Source organism: Frieseomelitta varia, unplaced genomic scaffold (assembly GCF_011392965.1).
Source record: "Frieseomelitta varia isolate USP_RPSP 00005682 unplaced genomic scaffold, Fvar_1.2 scaffold_201, whole genome shotgun sequence".
Taxonomy (NCBI): Eukaryota; Metazoa; Arthropoda; class Insecta; order Hymenoptera; family Apidae; genus Frieseomelitta; species Frieseomelitta varia.
The window spans coordinates 216,375-230,266 of NW_025109762.1; the positions used below are offsets into that span (position 1 = coordinate 216,375).

At 36.7% G+C, this 13,892-nt stretch overlaps 1 protein-coding gene across 6 annotated transcripts in view; it reads left to right on the top strand.

Annotated features, from left to right (window-relative positions):
- The window catches only part of LOC122526888 (inositol 1,4,5-trisphosphate receptor), a 55,732-nt gene that overhangs the window by 26,869 nt on the left and 14,971 nt on the right, over nucleotides 1-13,892 (top strand). For 4 of the 6 annotated variants that reach the window (XM_043650517.1, XM_043650521.1, XM_043650519.1 and 1 more), the window contains exons 3-17: nucleotides 5,470-5,540; nucleotides 5,695-5,807; nucleotides 6,232-6,318; nucleotides 8,751-9,245; nucleotides 9,691-9,829; nucleotides 10,025-10,236; nucleotides 10,516-10,842; nucleotides 11,145-11,291; nucleotides 11,373-11,674; nucleotides 11,751-11,865; nucleotides 11,938-12,113; nucleotides 12,202-12,357; nucleotides 12,432-12,582; nucleotides 12,669-12,816; nucleotides 13,504-13,843. In XM_043650517.1, coding sequence (XP_043506452.1) covers nucleotides 5,470-5,540; nucleotides 5,695-5,807; nucleotides 6,232-6,318; nucleotides 8,751-9,245; nucleotides 9,691-9,829; nucleotides 10,025-10,236; nucleotides 10,516-10,842; nucleotides 11,145-11,291; nucleotides 11,373-11,674; nucleotides 11,751-11,865; nucleotides 11,938-12,113; nucleotides 12,202-12,357; nucleotides 12,432-12,582; nucleotides 12,669-12,816; nucleotides 13,504-13,843 — 2,979 coding nt within the window. Of the gene's footprint in view, nucleotides 1-5,469; nucleotides 5,541-5,694; nucleotides 5,808-6,231; nucleotides 6,319-8,750; nucleotides 9,246-9,690; nucleotides 9,830-10,024; nucleotides 10,237-10,515; nucleotides 10,843-11,144; nucleotides 11,292-11,372; nucleotides 11,675-11,750; nucleotides 11,866-11,937; nucleotides 12,114-12,201; nucleotides 12,358-12,431; nucleotides 12,583-12,668; nucleotides 12,817-13,181; nucleotides 13,209-13,503; nucleotides 13,844-13,892 lie in introns of all 6 variants that reach the window. The other 2 variants (XM_043650516.1, XM_043650518.1) reach the window with 1 other exon arrangement.

The window sequence follows — 13,892 nt, forward strand, 5'->3', positions numbered from 1 at the left end:
TGATTGCGGACCATAACGAGTGACCAAAACCGTATACAACAATTCGTCGCTTTCTTTTTGAACTCGTCGGTATGATATCACCGGATAGGAATTATTGGAGAAGTAATGAATTTATTATTTGTTTTGCTTAAATACATACTTAAAGTTGAGAAAATATTACAATTTTGGAACAAAGAATCCTCGACGTGCGTGGCACGTCATTCCAGCGCAAGAGGTTAAATCGCTGTGTTAAACGCATAACGCGCTTTCCTCCTTTTTCTTTTTTTACCACGAAGGAAAACGCCACGGCACGGTTACCAATTTTACCAACGATCGTCGACGAAGTTATTAATAAAATTATCGAGGGCGTGGAACGTGGTGATTTATTGATCAGCAGGAAGTGCACGGTACGCAACTCGAGGCGCATACCGTGCATTCCTGCATGCATTCTAGAAATCCATTATTCTCGCGGCAAACGTCTTGGCTCTCTGGGTTTCGACTCGTCCACGTGTCCTTGACATTGGTCAATCAGCGTAAAAGGCGAACTTTGACGGGCCGCGTGCGTGGACGTGGTGTAAGTAACTGAGTTAGGTTTCTAAGCACAAGTAGAGGCTTTTCAAATAAGACGTCTACGTATATCACCGTCCATAGGTATTTGGACAGGTTCGAGTATATTTCAAATGAGATTTCTTTGATCTTGCTACGGACAATCGTGTCAAACAGTATACAACATGAACTACATAGATCACGATAGGAATGAAGATGGATTTATGTTCCACTTGTAGATCCCAAAGGAATGTCAATTCAGATATCGATGGAGATAATAGATAAATTCGATTGGGTTAAATAAAAAGAAATGTACGATCGAAGATGGACGAAATATTTCTTTTATTGAAGAATTCTTTTCATTCTGAATTTCACGAAGTGTCAAGTATAGTGTAGATATATTCCCCCGTTTCGAATGTCATTCGCATCCGTTTATCACTAACGGTGAGATATCTCTCGTTCCATCGTAAAAATTGAAAATCTCTCAATCGAGCCGTATCAATTGTCCAAATACGATAGCGTACGTATTTGAATTGAAATTCAGCTCCTTTGCACGTGCTTGCTTCTTTTCGTACGGCATTCAGAATCAATGGCATAGAACGTTGCAAATTTGTGAACGATGTACGTTTAAGGATTAATAGTAGCAACCACCGGGTTACATACAGTAACGTGGCTAACTTAATCACGGTTATGGACGTACGGTGAACATGATGTCACGTTGCAGGTGACACGGTATCGGCTTTTGTCCGACCGGTCGAACCGTTCCCTTTCGTTATGTACCACCATGTATATTACGGGGCAACTCCCGCGCGAAATTTGCATCGTGTGCCAGCGTTGTCTTTCTTGTTCGCTGACCCGACAGCTTCGACTCGCATGCCTCGTTTGCGGAACACCTCTCATCGATCGTAATGCACTCGCTGCTAAAAAACGATGCGCATCGCGAATCGTCGAATATTAATTTGCTTTGTTCTTCGCGTGATTCCTTTATCTTCATTTTCTTTTCTCATTTTCGCGAACTCGTGTATTTTTGGTTAACGCGTGTGGGCTGTGTATCGATATTTCAATGTACGTTTTCAAATTGGATCACGTTCGTTGCACGTATCGAGACACGTAAGGAGAATTTGAAACGAGAATTTCTGAACAGGCTGGTGGTTCGTTATGTCTGAAAATGAATGTTGCAGTTCTTGTTTCTCAACCTGAGTTTTCTCCTTGTTTCCATCGAAACTTTTTCTTCATTCGTGCATTGGTAAATACACCTCGACGAATGCTCTCAGCCAAATTGAGTCAATTGGATTTACGAATGATCTGTGAATCGTTGGTAGCAAACGTGCGTGCTGGAACTGAAATATGGTTTCAATTGCGAATGTATAGCGAGTATCTGATATCGATTTGCTTCGTTTCCACGAATTCAGTCAATCAGTGATTACAGGTATTTCAGTCTGCTTTAAATCGGGTCGGTATGAATCTACGAATTATTATTATTATTATTATTAACAAACAAGACCGATAAAATCGACGCGCGATTTCATTTACAGAAATATCGCGAGATATTCGCTATACAATTTGTTTAGTTTTAAAAGATATTTCGATAATTATTCCTGTGTCGTCCCGGTCTAATTGCGATCGTCTTAATTTAATTATTATGCGAACGAGCCGCGGATTATTAGTGGCAAACCTTGGTAGCACCGACGAGATTGTGGTTTCACGGTTTTGATTACAGACGGTATCGCGTTCGGATGTTCGCGGTTATACGCCAGATGCGCGCGAACGTCGATTCTCGCTGTTTGTCTATCCAGAATTCACGTACGATCATCGATTTATCATGTGATTGATTTTAGCGGTTGCAAGTGCACCGACAATGCAAAGGGATCGTTGTTTATGCGTATCTCGATATTCAGAAAGAGGCACGCGGAATAATACGTCCATCTCATACGACTGATTGGTATAGGGCCATTTTTTTCCTCTCCCGTTTCCAATAATTTCAAGAAACAATATTTATAGAATCTTCGGCTTGTTGGTTTTCTTGCAAGACACACACGTCGCGCGGACAATGGTTGATTTGTGGGTACAAACGGGTTTCACACTTTGTCCATTTGTCACGGACAACGGTGGATGTTACCAGCAGCTCCTGCCGCTATTTCTGGATCTCACTTTGATTTATGATGTACCGGGGATATTTATCGTTCGATGACGATTTGTTACACGAATTGCCGAATTGCCTCTTGCAAGATTGGAGGGAATTTTTATCCTTTCCCGTTTTATCGTTTTGTGATACTAATTGAGATTTACGTAATCGCGAGAGAAACGGGAGATGGAAAATTAAATTGCGAGGCAGCAATGTAATACAGGGTATTTAAAAATTGTATTAACGCTTACAAGTGGTGAGAAACATTTATATTTTACGTTTTTCGAGAACGTAATCGAATAACAACAACAACAACAACAATAATAATAATAATAATGCTGTTGGTACAGTTATTGTTGTTTCTTTTCAGAAAATAAAGTATTAAGAATTTTCAGACAATTCAGTACAAAATTTAAGATAAATTTAACACGAATATTATTATTTCAAATGAAATTTGTTTAACGAAACAAAATTACAGAATATTATCTTATATTTTTAGTAAGATATATAATAATAGTAATAATATATATATATAATATAAGATATATAATAAAATATATATAATAATATAATAATATAATAAAAAATATATATTTTTAGTAAGATATATATATTTACTATATTTACTATATATTTTACACGCGTTAATACTATGATATTATAAGACCTAGAGTCGACGATTAATATCGAAATACAAATATATTTCGAAGCGAATCGAACATTTTTTTCCTCTCTCTATGACCACATTTTACGGAATGCATTAGCCTTCGAGGTAGTTAAAAGAGCTTACGTTTGCGGATGAGAGAAGCCTAAATGCAATCTCGTTAGCGAACTCTGTATTCTATTAGTGACCAACAACAAGCGATGTGGGTACTTACGGAATAACCGAGGTGCGAGCGAAGGGTTGTAATCAACCTCGTGACAACTTCCTTCTATTGATCAAAAAGCGGTCTCTTTGTAATTAATTAATCGTTTCTCGGACAGGAATTTCGTTTTGTGTTTCGTCGTGTATTCGCGATGTTGCGCTTGAAACGTTCACGCTGAAATCCAACGAACGTTTCACAGCGTTCGGGTTGATGCAAGATTCCGCGATCAATATGCACCTTCATTCCTGCCTTCGGCTTGTAAACGCGCTTTTGTCGTGGCAAAATAATGCTCGATTCCGTTTCCATTCTTTGCTGGAATCTATTCTTGCTCGTCGGCATTTTCTGCGACAGAGTGATGTTCAAATGCACGCCGTTTATTTTTCACGCACCCATTTCGAGTTGAGGAATAGGTGAATTCATTTTTTTTTTTTTTACCGAAAATGAAGAGATTCTCCCTGAAAGTTCCTTCCGAGCTGATTATTTTATTACCATTCTATTGGAACACTCGTTTGTACTCCTGTGCAACTTTTCATACGAAAACTAGAATTTTTCACCGTTGAATTTTTCACCATTCGATTCTCTTCTTTCGTTGAGAAAATTGTCTCGAATATTTAAACAGTTTAGGCACGTTCGTGAATCTCTTCGAATTTTTTGAACGTACGAAACAATGAAGAGATTAGACTCGAGTACAAACGACCTGTCGACTATGAAAAAATACGCTTGCAGAGAAAGAAAGAGGAATAAAATAAACATCTAAAATATTACGTATCTAACGAGTTTCCTTGCAGAAATATTAAAAAAAAAAAAAAAACAAAAAGAAAAAGAAAAAGAAATCTAGGACGAGATTAAAAAGATTCTAAGAGGAGGTACTCCTCTGTTAATTGTACCTCGCCAAGTGCAACTTAAACGTTTTTATTAAATCATTTTTATCTGCACCTCGTTGCACCTTGTTTCAAGGCGGGGAAATATATATTAAAAATGCCGTTCTTACATTCGATTTCACATTTCACCGAGTTTCAACTCGACAAATAGAACATTGCTGCTCGAATAATTTTATTTCCATCGACTTCGCGCGTTGCCCGCCATTGTATCATACAAAAGTGATCCTTTATTTTCATCTACGCAGCGGTCGTTGTTGAAAAAAGTTTCGAAGGTGAGAACCCTTCGTCCCGTAGCGTAATTTGTTCGATTCTAAATGATTCATAGCCTGTTGGGGAGGAAATATTGCTGCGCCGGGAGTGCGCTTATTTCAACGCGCGACAGCAACGATATTTCGGCAGATGAAAGCTCGTCTCGAGCTGCTGCGTGGCTTTAAAGCTCCCGGGCGAAACTTGGCCTGCCTCAATATCGATCTGCACGTTGCTTTCGTACTACACTGGACCGCACTTATTTCGCCGCTATTCTCTTGTGTTGTATCGTCGACCCCGAGGCGTTCCCACCAAAAGACAATCTCGTGGTCTCTTGTTGCTCCAGGGCTCGTGACTTCAAGTCAAGTTTAAGTCGAAAGGGTGAATGTTGGGTATACTGATGGGATACTCTTAATTTCGTGATATTCACTCGGTAGGTGAATTTATAGATTTCGAGATGGATTATCTGTTTTGAAACTTATCGTCTGATAAGGAGCAAAGATTTATTTATTAAGGACCGATTTATTAATTTTAAAATTAGTAAGTCATGTAAATGCAACGTCTCTAATTTAAATAATCGAGTTTAGTTTTTTTTTATATTATAATTGTCACTTGATTAAACTGATCCGAGAAACATCTGTTTGTCTATTTTAATATATCCTTTTTATCTCGATAAAATGACGCGTTAATTGGCCGCTTTTCCCCTTGAATGTCAAGTTGCCTCTTTGAAACTCGTTCTGATAGAGGTTTTCTCAGAGAAGCGAAAAGAAAATTTATTCGAATCCATTTGCTCGAGATTTTTCATTTGATTCTAATTCCGTTTCAGATTGGTGGACGATAGATGCGTGGTATGTCCCGAGGCTGGAGATTTGTCGAATCCACCCAAGAAGTTCAGAGGTAAACCATCGACTATCATAAAGATGAATAACGAATCGCAGTTCGATAGTTCGTCTAAGTAGAGCTTATTTTACGACCTTTCAATCAGAAGCTTTGACTTTGACTCTCTTTCGTCCTCAATTAACGTGTCGCTGGTGTTTCGTGTCATTTTCAGATTGCCTGTTCAAAATATGTCCTATGAACCGCTACTCTGCCCAAAAGCAATTTTGGAAGGCGGCAAAGCAAAGCGCCGGCGGCACCGACGCCGTGCTTTTAAAAAGGCTGCACGTGAGTTTGAAAATTGCATTAAACTTTTACGTCTTTTTCGTCGTATGAAATTGGCGCGTACGAAATGTTTCTTTGAAGCCTGTGTATCCGTCAATTATCGAGTTTGAAAAATACTCGGAAAATTGCATACGTGTTTAGCGTTTGGGAAGGATCAAAAGAATCCCTCGTTGAAATTAATTGAAATTGAAAAGAAAAAAAATCGCTGTGCCAAAAATCGTTTAATTTTTGAAATTAGTAAATTTTGTTAGCCGGAGAAATGTATAATTAGTTCAATTCTTTGAAGTGACTGCGACACGATTAAAATTGGAATTACACTTGGAAAGCAACATTTCTCGTGCATCAATCTAATAATAACAGCAGTATTGCGTGCCCCGTGTCGTTCAATAAAACTGTTAGTCTCGGTTAACGTGGAATTAATTTTCAGCATGCCGCTGAAATAGAAAAGAAGCAGAACGAGACTGAAAACAAGAAACTGCTCGGCAGCGTGGTCTCCTACGGCAATGTCGTACAGGTGAGGAAGAGTGAATTCGTGTTTTGTTTTTTTTCTAATATTTTCCTATATTTTTACATTGTCCCCGTTATGCGAAAGTAAATCAATTTACCTTGCGCTGCACGCTTGAAAAGCGTCGGCTTTTGCTTTAGAACTCAAGGACAACACTCTTTTATGCAGAAGCTTCTCCGCTTTACCATTTCTGTACTAATGAAAATATTAAATAATACCGTTTGAATGAAACGACCTAATAATATCCCGTTTCTTTCCCTCTAACCCTTTCAACTTCTCAAGGTAGCATTTACAAAGACTAATTGCGATGCGGGTTATATTTTTTCTGACACCCAGGATTTATCGAGACACGGGCTCTCGTTATAAATAGAGCTGTATATTCTACGTGAAAAATTATTATGCTCAACTCGCCCTTTTCCTAATTTAAGTGATACATGGCCCCGCGAAGAATTACCATTTTTTCTATTCCCAAAAGAAAAATGTGTCCCTACAGAGCTGATATAAAATTTCATCCATTTTCATCCCGCTACGGTTTTGTTTTCCGTGCTCAATCTCAATTTAATTTTCGTCGAAAGAAAAACCCGTCTGAAAATCTCCATCTCCTACGTCTTAATTTCTCCTATTTAATTTCTCTCCTTTCTCGAGTGAATTACATTTTCGCATTATTATATCGCCACCGTTCACCGTTGAGAGAAAAACCTGCCAGGAAAAACACGATGTTAAATTCTTTTCTTCAAATTTCCGCGCTTAGCCTATTTTCTTCAAATTTGCATGCATTGTCCACGTCTCACCGCGTTGATTTTCTATTGAATGGAAACCTCGTCGAAGAAAAATGTCAACCCAAAATCTCCATCGTTTTTTTTTTTATTCTCCGTGTTCGACCTAGTTTTTCCAAACGCAAGCGTATCTTACACTCTCTGTTATTAATATCTTGATTATTAAATAAAAAATCCATCCACACGGTGTTACTGTAAAGTCTCAATCTTTCCGCAACTTCCTCTCTTTCGTTTCTCGCTTTTCAGCAACCTGCCGATATTTTCTTTTCTTTTCTCTTTTTTTTATGTTTCTGCGCGTTCCTCGATTTATCGCGAAAAAAAACGGCACGAAACGATAATTAGTCGCCAATTAACGGAATCGACTTCCTCTGCATCTGCGTCGCTCGAAGTTATCGGTGGGGGAGGAATCAAGATACGCGGTTACGATACTCCTAAACGTTGAATTTCATCGCGGGGACAAGACACTTGTCCCGTAATTGCGTGCTGTTTTAAGTGTATGATCGAATTATTAATCGCATCCGCGGTGCTTTTAGCGTCAACAACTAGGGGGGGAACAACGTTACGTAGACAAAGTGATGGTAGCTAAATGTATTATATACGGAGGCGAAATATCGTCTCATGGCGATACGAGCAAGTGTCTACGAACGCCATTAGACGTCTACTTAACGGGATGCAATAACGTGTAACACTAGATACTTTTTTTTTTTTTGGTCGATCTATCAAGCTACTTTATCTCTCTTATGTGCGGGAATTATGGCGAACTTGAAAGTTAACTTCACCAACCCAATGATTGACGCTCTGTCTTTTGTTTCAGCGTGCTTCGTGCTTCTTTTTCGTTCTCGTTTTCCCTTCTTTTTCTACGGATCGAACGATAATGCAATTTTGTTTTGATAGGCTCCTAATTACTGTAACTTCAGGCAGTGATAGAGTAAATTCTAATATGATTACATTTTAAGTTACAGTAGTTAAGAGAATTACATCGTTTGAAATATCTAATTATTGCAAATGATAATATTTTAAATTCTGGATAGCAGCAATACGTAATCTCATTCAGTGCTATTTCGTAAAGTTTTCAATTTCGAAATTTTTATAGTAAGCAAAAGTAGCTGCATTGAAAATTCTAAACAACAATTCTTGGCGTATTTGTCAAGATATTCTAAATAAATTTTAAACAACAGAATAGAAGATTCTAAACAATAATTATTGGGTATTATTTTAAAAATATAATATTAAAATTTTATTAGAATTCTTTATTTTATTAGAATTCTAAACAATAATTATTTTAAAAATATAATATTAAAATTTTATTAGAATACTTACCAAATGAATTCTAAATAATAATTATTAAAATGTTATTCTGAAAAATAAAATAATATAACAACAATAGTAACGATATTTCAAATTTACAAATCAAAGCACACCTTTTCTTCTAGCTGTTGCATCTGAAATCCAATAAATTCTTAACGTTGAACAAGAGCGTAGAAAATTCTAAACAATAATTATTGGGTATTATTTTAAAAATATAATATTAAAATTTTATTAGAATACTTATCAAATGAATTCTAAATAATAATTATTAAAATGTTATTTCGAAAAATAAAATAATATAACAATAATAGTAACGATATTTCAAATTTACAAATCAAAGCACACCTTTTCTTTTAGCTGTTGCATCTGAAATCCAATAAATTTCTAACGGTGAACAAGAGACTTCCGGCGCTCCTCGAGAAGAACGCGATGAGGGTGTACCTGGACGCAAACGGAAACGAGGGCTCTTGGCTGTACATAATGCCATTCTACAAACTTCGTAGCGACGGTGACAGCGTGGTCGTTGGCGACAAGGTGATTTTGGAACCGGTGAATGCTGGAAGACAAGGCCTGCACGTGGCCGCTAATTACGAATTGAGCGACAATCCTGGTTGCAAGGAGGTGAACGTAGTGAACGCGGCTACGTCTTGGAAAGTAACGTTATTTATGGAGCACAGGGAGAACCAGGAGGAGATTTTAAAAGGTGGAGATGTTGTCCGGTTGTTTCACGCGGAACAAGAGAAGTTTCTCACGATGGACGAATACAAGAAGAAGCAACACGTGTTTCTTAGGACCACCGGCAGGACCAGTGCCACTGCAGCTACGAGCAGCAAAGCTTTGTGGGAGGTTGAGGTAAGACAATAGTTGTTTGATTGGTACATTACGTGTTCAGAGGCGCAAGCGTTACAGTTCTTAGTGTAACTAAGTGCTTGTTGTTGGTACTTAACAAACTTCAATTGCTGCAGTGTGTCAAATTAATAAGGTAGAAAATTAATCAGTAATCTTGAATAATAACTGACCTTGCATTGTAATGATTGATTAATGGCGACCGAAAATTGCACTACTCTAACGAGAAATATAGAATATCTGTTGAAGGAAATACATTGTATTTGTCAACGATTCACTCTATATTATATTATATCGAGGAAGTTAGAATTTTATTGTTAAATTACTTTTATAATAATTCCACTTTTGTCGCTAATGATTTACAGGGTGCAGAAATATAGTAAATAATAGAGAATTATTTGTTATTGTATTATCGCATGGCCATCATTTTAATAATTCTATGTTTCTACAGGTCGTTCAACACGATCCTTGCAGAGGGGGAGCAGGTCACTGGAACTCCCTGTTCAGATTCAAACATTTAGCAACGGGACAATATTTGGCTGCAGAAATTGACACCGATGAACCACGTGAGACCACAAAAGGCAAGCGTGGTAAGATAGATATTTATGTGTAAAGTAGCATCGCCCGAGGAATCATCAGCGGACTGTATACACAAAATTGCTATATTTCCTTGCACGTTGTAATTATAGAAAAGCCTTGCGTAGTCATGTAATGAATGTTCACGACATACGTGTTTCATATCGCTCTATATAACATCGTCGTGATATAGATCGTGTGGTTTATAGATCCTCCTGGGCCAGTGTATAGATTAGTATCAGTGCCACACAGTAATGAAATAAGTTCCTTATTCGAGTTGGACCCAACTACGTTAACGAGAGGCGACAGTTTGGTTCCACAATCGTCGTTCGTCAGGTTACATCATATATGTACAAACACTTGGGTTCATTCGACCAGTGTACCAATCGATAAAGATGACGAAAAACCTGTTATGTCAAAGGTATTTTCAAATGAAGCTTAGATACACACTGATCATTTATTCATTCATTTTTTAATAAATCAATGGAATTTCGTGCTGAATATTCTCTGATTGTAATGACTCAAAATTAAGAGAATTTTGATTTGTTAAATTCTGTGAAATATGTAGCAACTCTAAATTAGCAGAATTTTGAGCGACATTTTTTATTTTCTGAATGTACAATAATTCCAAATTTTTCTGCACACGTACATTACAATCTTTTTAAAATACTACGTGCCTAAATTGAGATTATGTCGTAAGGTTGGCTGTGCAATCAATAAAGAAGATAAAGAGGCGTTTGCACTGAGGTCAGTATCGCCAGTTGAAGTGCGGGATCTGGATTTTGCGAATGACGCGTGTAAAGTATTAGCGTCGATTAGTGGTAAACTGGAGAAGGGTACGATCTCGCACAATGAAAGAAGAGCCGTGACCAGTTTATTGCAGGATATAGTGTATTTTATAGCCGGTTTAGAGAACGAGCAGAATAAATCGGAAGCTTTAGATTTAATTGTCACCAATGCTGTCAGAGATCGACAAAAGTTATTGCGAGAACAATACATACTTGGTCAATTATTTAAAATACTTCAGGTAAAGTTACCAAATATTGTTAGATATACTTCCCTTGTTAATTAAAATATTTTATTCAATATTTCTTCACTTTTCAAACTATATAATATTTGAAATTTATTGTGATTCTTATTTTGTGCGATATATCGAAATTGTACTATACAAGTTGCTTGCAAAATAATAATTAAAAGCATAATACAAAGAAAAATAATTAAATATAAATTTTTGTCAATCCCGAAATGATAGGGCATTTTAAGTAACAAGAGCAGTTATTAAATATTATAACTTTTAGGCAGGTAGTTCTCTTAAAGTTTTATTTGTAGGCTCCATTCTTAGAGTCTGCAGAAGGTGAGGGACCATTTCTTAGGATAGAAGAATTGAACGATCCACGACACGCGCCGTACAAATATATGTTTCGTTTGTGCTATCGAATACTTCGACTGTCTCAACAAGATTATCGGAAAAACCAAGTATAGTATATTTAGATGTGAGCTTGCTTTTCAATTACGCCGATGTAGGATGCATTGATTAATCTATCCCACATAATGCAGGAATATATCGCGAAGCACTTCGCTTTCATGCAAAAACAAATTGGATACGACATTTTGGCGGAAGACACTATCACTGCATTGTTACACAATAACAGAAAATTATTAGAGAAGCATATCACCGCAGCGGAAATTGAGACTTTCGTGGGACTTGTGAGGAAAAATATGCACAATTGGGAGTCTAGATTCCTGGATTATTTATCAGACTTATGTATTTCCAACAGAAAAGCGATTGCCGTGACGCAAGAATTAATTTGCAAAAGTGTATTAAGTGAAAAGAATAAAGATATACTTATAGAAACTAGGTAAGGTAGATTTAATTTGCAACAAATTACAGTAACAAGATTTAATTTATATCTAATGTACAACAATTCTCCTTAGAATGACGAAAACTCAGGTTGAAGTTGAAGAGTTGGATGAGAAACAGGAGAACGATGAACCACGGATCACTGTGATGGAAGAGTACGAAGTTTTTCTTGTATGCAATAATGGATCGGTTAGTATTGTTACATAAACGTACATTTAGTTTTATGTTCAAAGTTCCTAAAATGTTTAATAATCTACGTAGAAATCAATGTCTTTGAACGAGTTATCAAGAGGGGCGAAGATAGGCAATGTTCAAGACGCAGCAATATTGGATTATTACAGACATCAATTAAATCTCTTCAGTAATATGTGTCTGAATAGACAGTATTTGGCGCTAAATAATTTGTCACCACATTTGGACATTGGTCTTATACTTAAGTAAATACAACGCATTTCGTAACTACGATATAATTTATTTTTATACAAATTTATCATATATAAAAGTTTGTTCTCGTCAAATGTTTAGGTGTATGGAGGATGAGACAGTGCCGTATGAATTACGCGCCTCATTTTGTCGGCTTATGCTGCATCTTCACGTTGACAGAGATCCGCAGGAGCAAGTGACGCCGGTGAAATATGCTCGACTTTGGTCTGAAATTCCGTCGAAAATGAGCATCAACGAGTACGTAAGAATAACGTAGAATCACTCGCAATGTATATTTTGAGAAATTTGCGGAATTTATTGTCTGCTTTCAGTTACGATGCAAACAGGATGCGGGACCAAAATAAGGAAGGCGTACGTGCTAAGTTTAGCGCGACAATAATGTTTGTGGAAGATTATTTGTGTAATGTTGTGGCAAAAATGTGGTCTTTCGCCGATCAGGAACAGAACAAACTCACGTTCGAAGTAAGACGTTCGAAAGAATTCAATTCAACGTAATTTATATGCAAAATAAACACCATTGTTTTGATGTTGTTTCAATAATCTTTCAGGTCGTCAAACTGGCGCGCGATTTAATTTATTTCGGATTCTACAGTTTCTGTGATCTTTTGAGATTAACGAAAACATTACTCAGTATTTTGGATTGTATTTCAGAGAACGATGTAGCTGACGGAAAAATTCCAACTGGTGAAATTGATTGTAAGTGGAATGAAAGATTGTTCTTTATTTACCTGACCGCATAATTAACATGTCGCTTGGACGTAACATTCCTTGTACAGCATTATTACCTTCCGATAATTGGCTCCTTTCTGTACACACCATAGTATACCGTTGTATCTTCTCCTTCGACACTATGTAAACGTTTAATACAAAATAAACAATTTATATTTTTATTTAATTTTATCCTCCAATATTTCTATCCTTCAGCATAAATTAAATGATATATATTAATCAAACAAACAAACAAACAAGCAAACAAACAAACAAACACACACACACAAATGCACATATCTTAATATATGCTACATGTGTAATTAACTAACCAATGTTGGAAACTCTTAAAGCTGATTCTGTGGATTCTAAGGACATAGGTAATATATATATGTATAACTGTGAATTAATGACGACTTAAGTTTATTACTAATCTTAATTCTATTTGTTTCGCCCAGCAATTCCCTTCGATATTTTCCTTTTCATCATCACGTATTCGTAAATGTAAATATTTTATTAATGATAATTATGGTTCCAACGATATAGTCATTTTTGCTGTATATTAATTTCCAGTGCTTCGCTTGAAATTATTTTTCTTCAATTTTATATAAATTTTTATATGAATCTGCTCGGTAAATGAGGAACGGGTCTAAAACTGTTTGTAACATTTCATAGCGGAAGGTGGAGTGTTGAGATGTATCGGCGATATGGGCGCAGTAATGACGAGCTTAACACTGGGCCCAGCTGGCCAAGTACTGGCAGGAAGTTCATCACCTAGACCGAAGCCACTTTTGAAAAAAGAGTATCCTCTAGTAATGGACACGAAGCTAAAAATAATCGAAATTTTGCAATTCATACTCGACGTTCGACTGGACTATAGGATCTCTTGTTTATTGAGCATCTTCAAGCAAGAGTTCGACGAAACTGAAAGAGCTTCCGGTGACCTGAGCCTTGGCCAGAAAACTATCGATTTAGAATTAATAGGTACACAAGCAGAGGGTATATTCGGTAGCAGGTAATTCGCTATTTACATTTTTACAATTCGTTAACCAGATATCAAAATA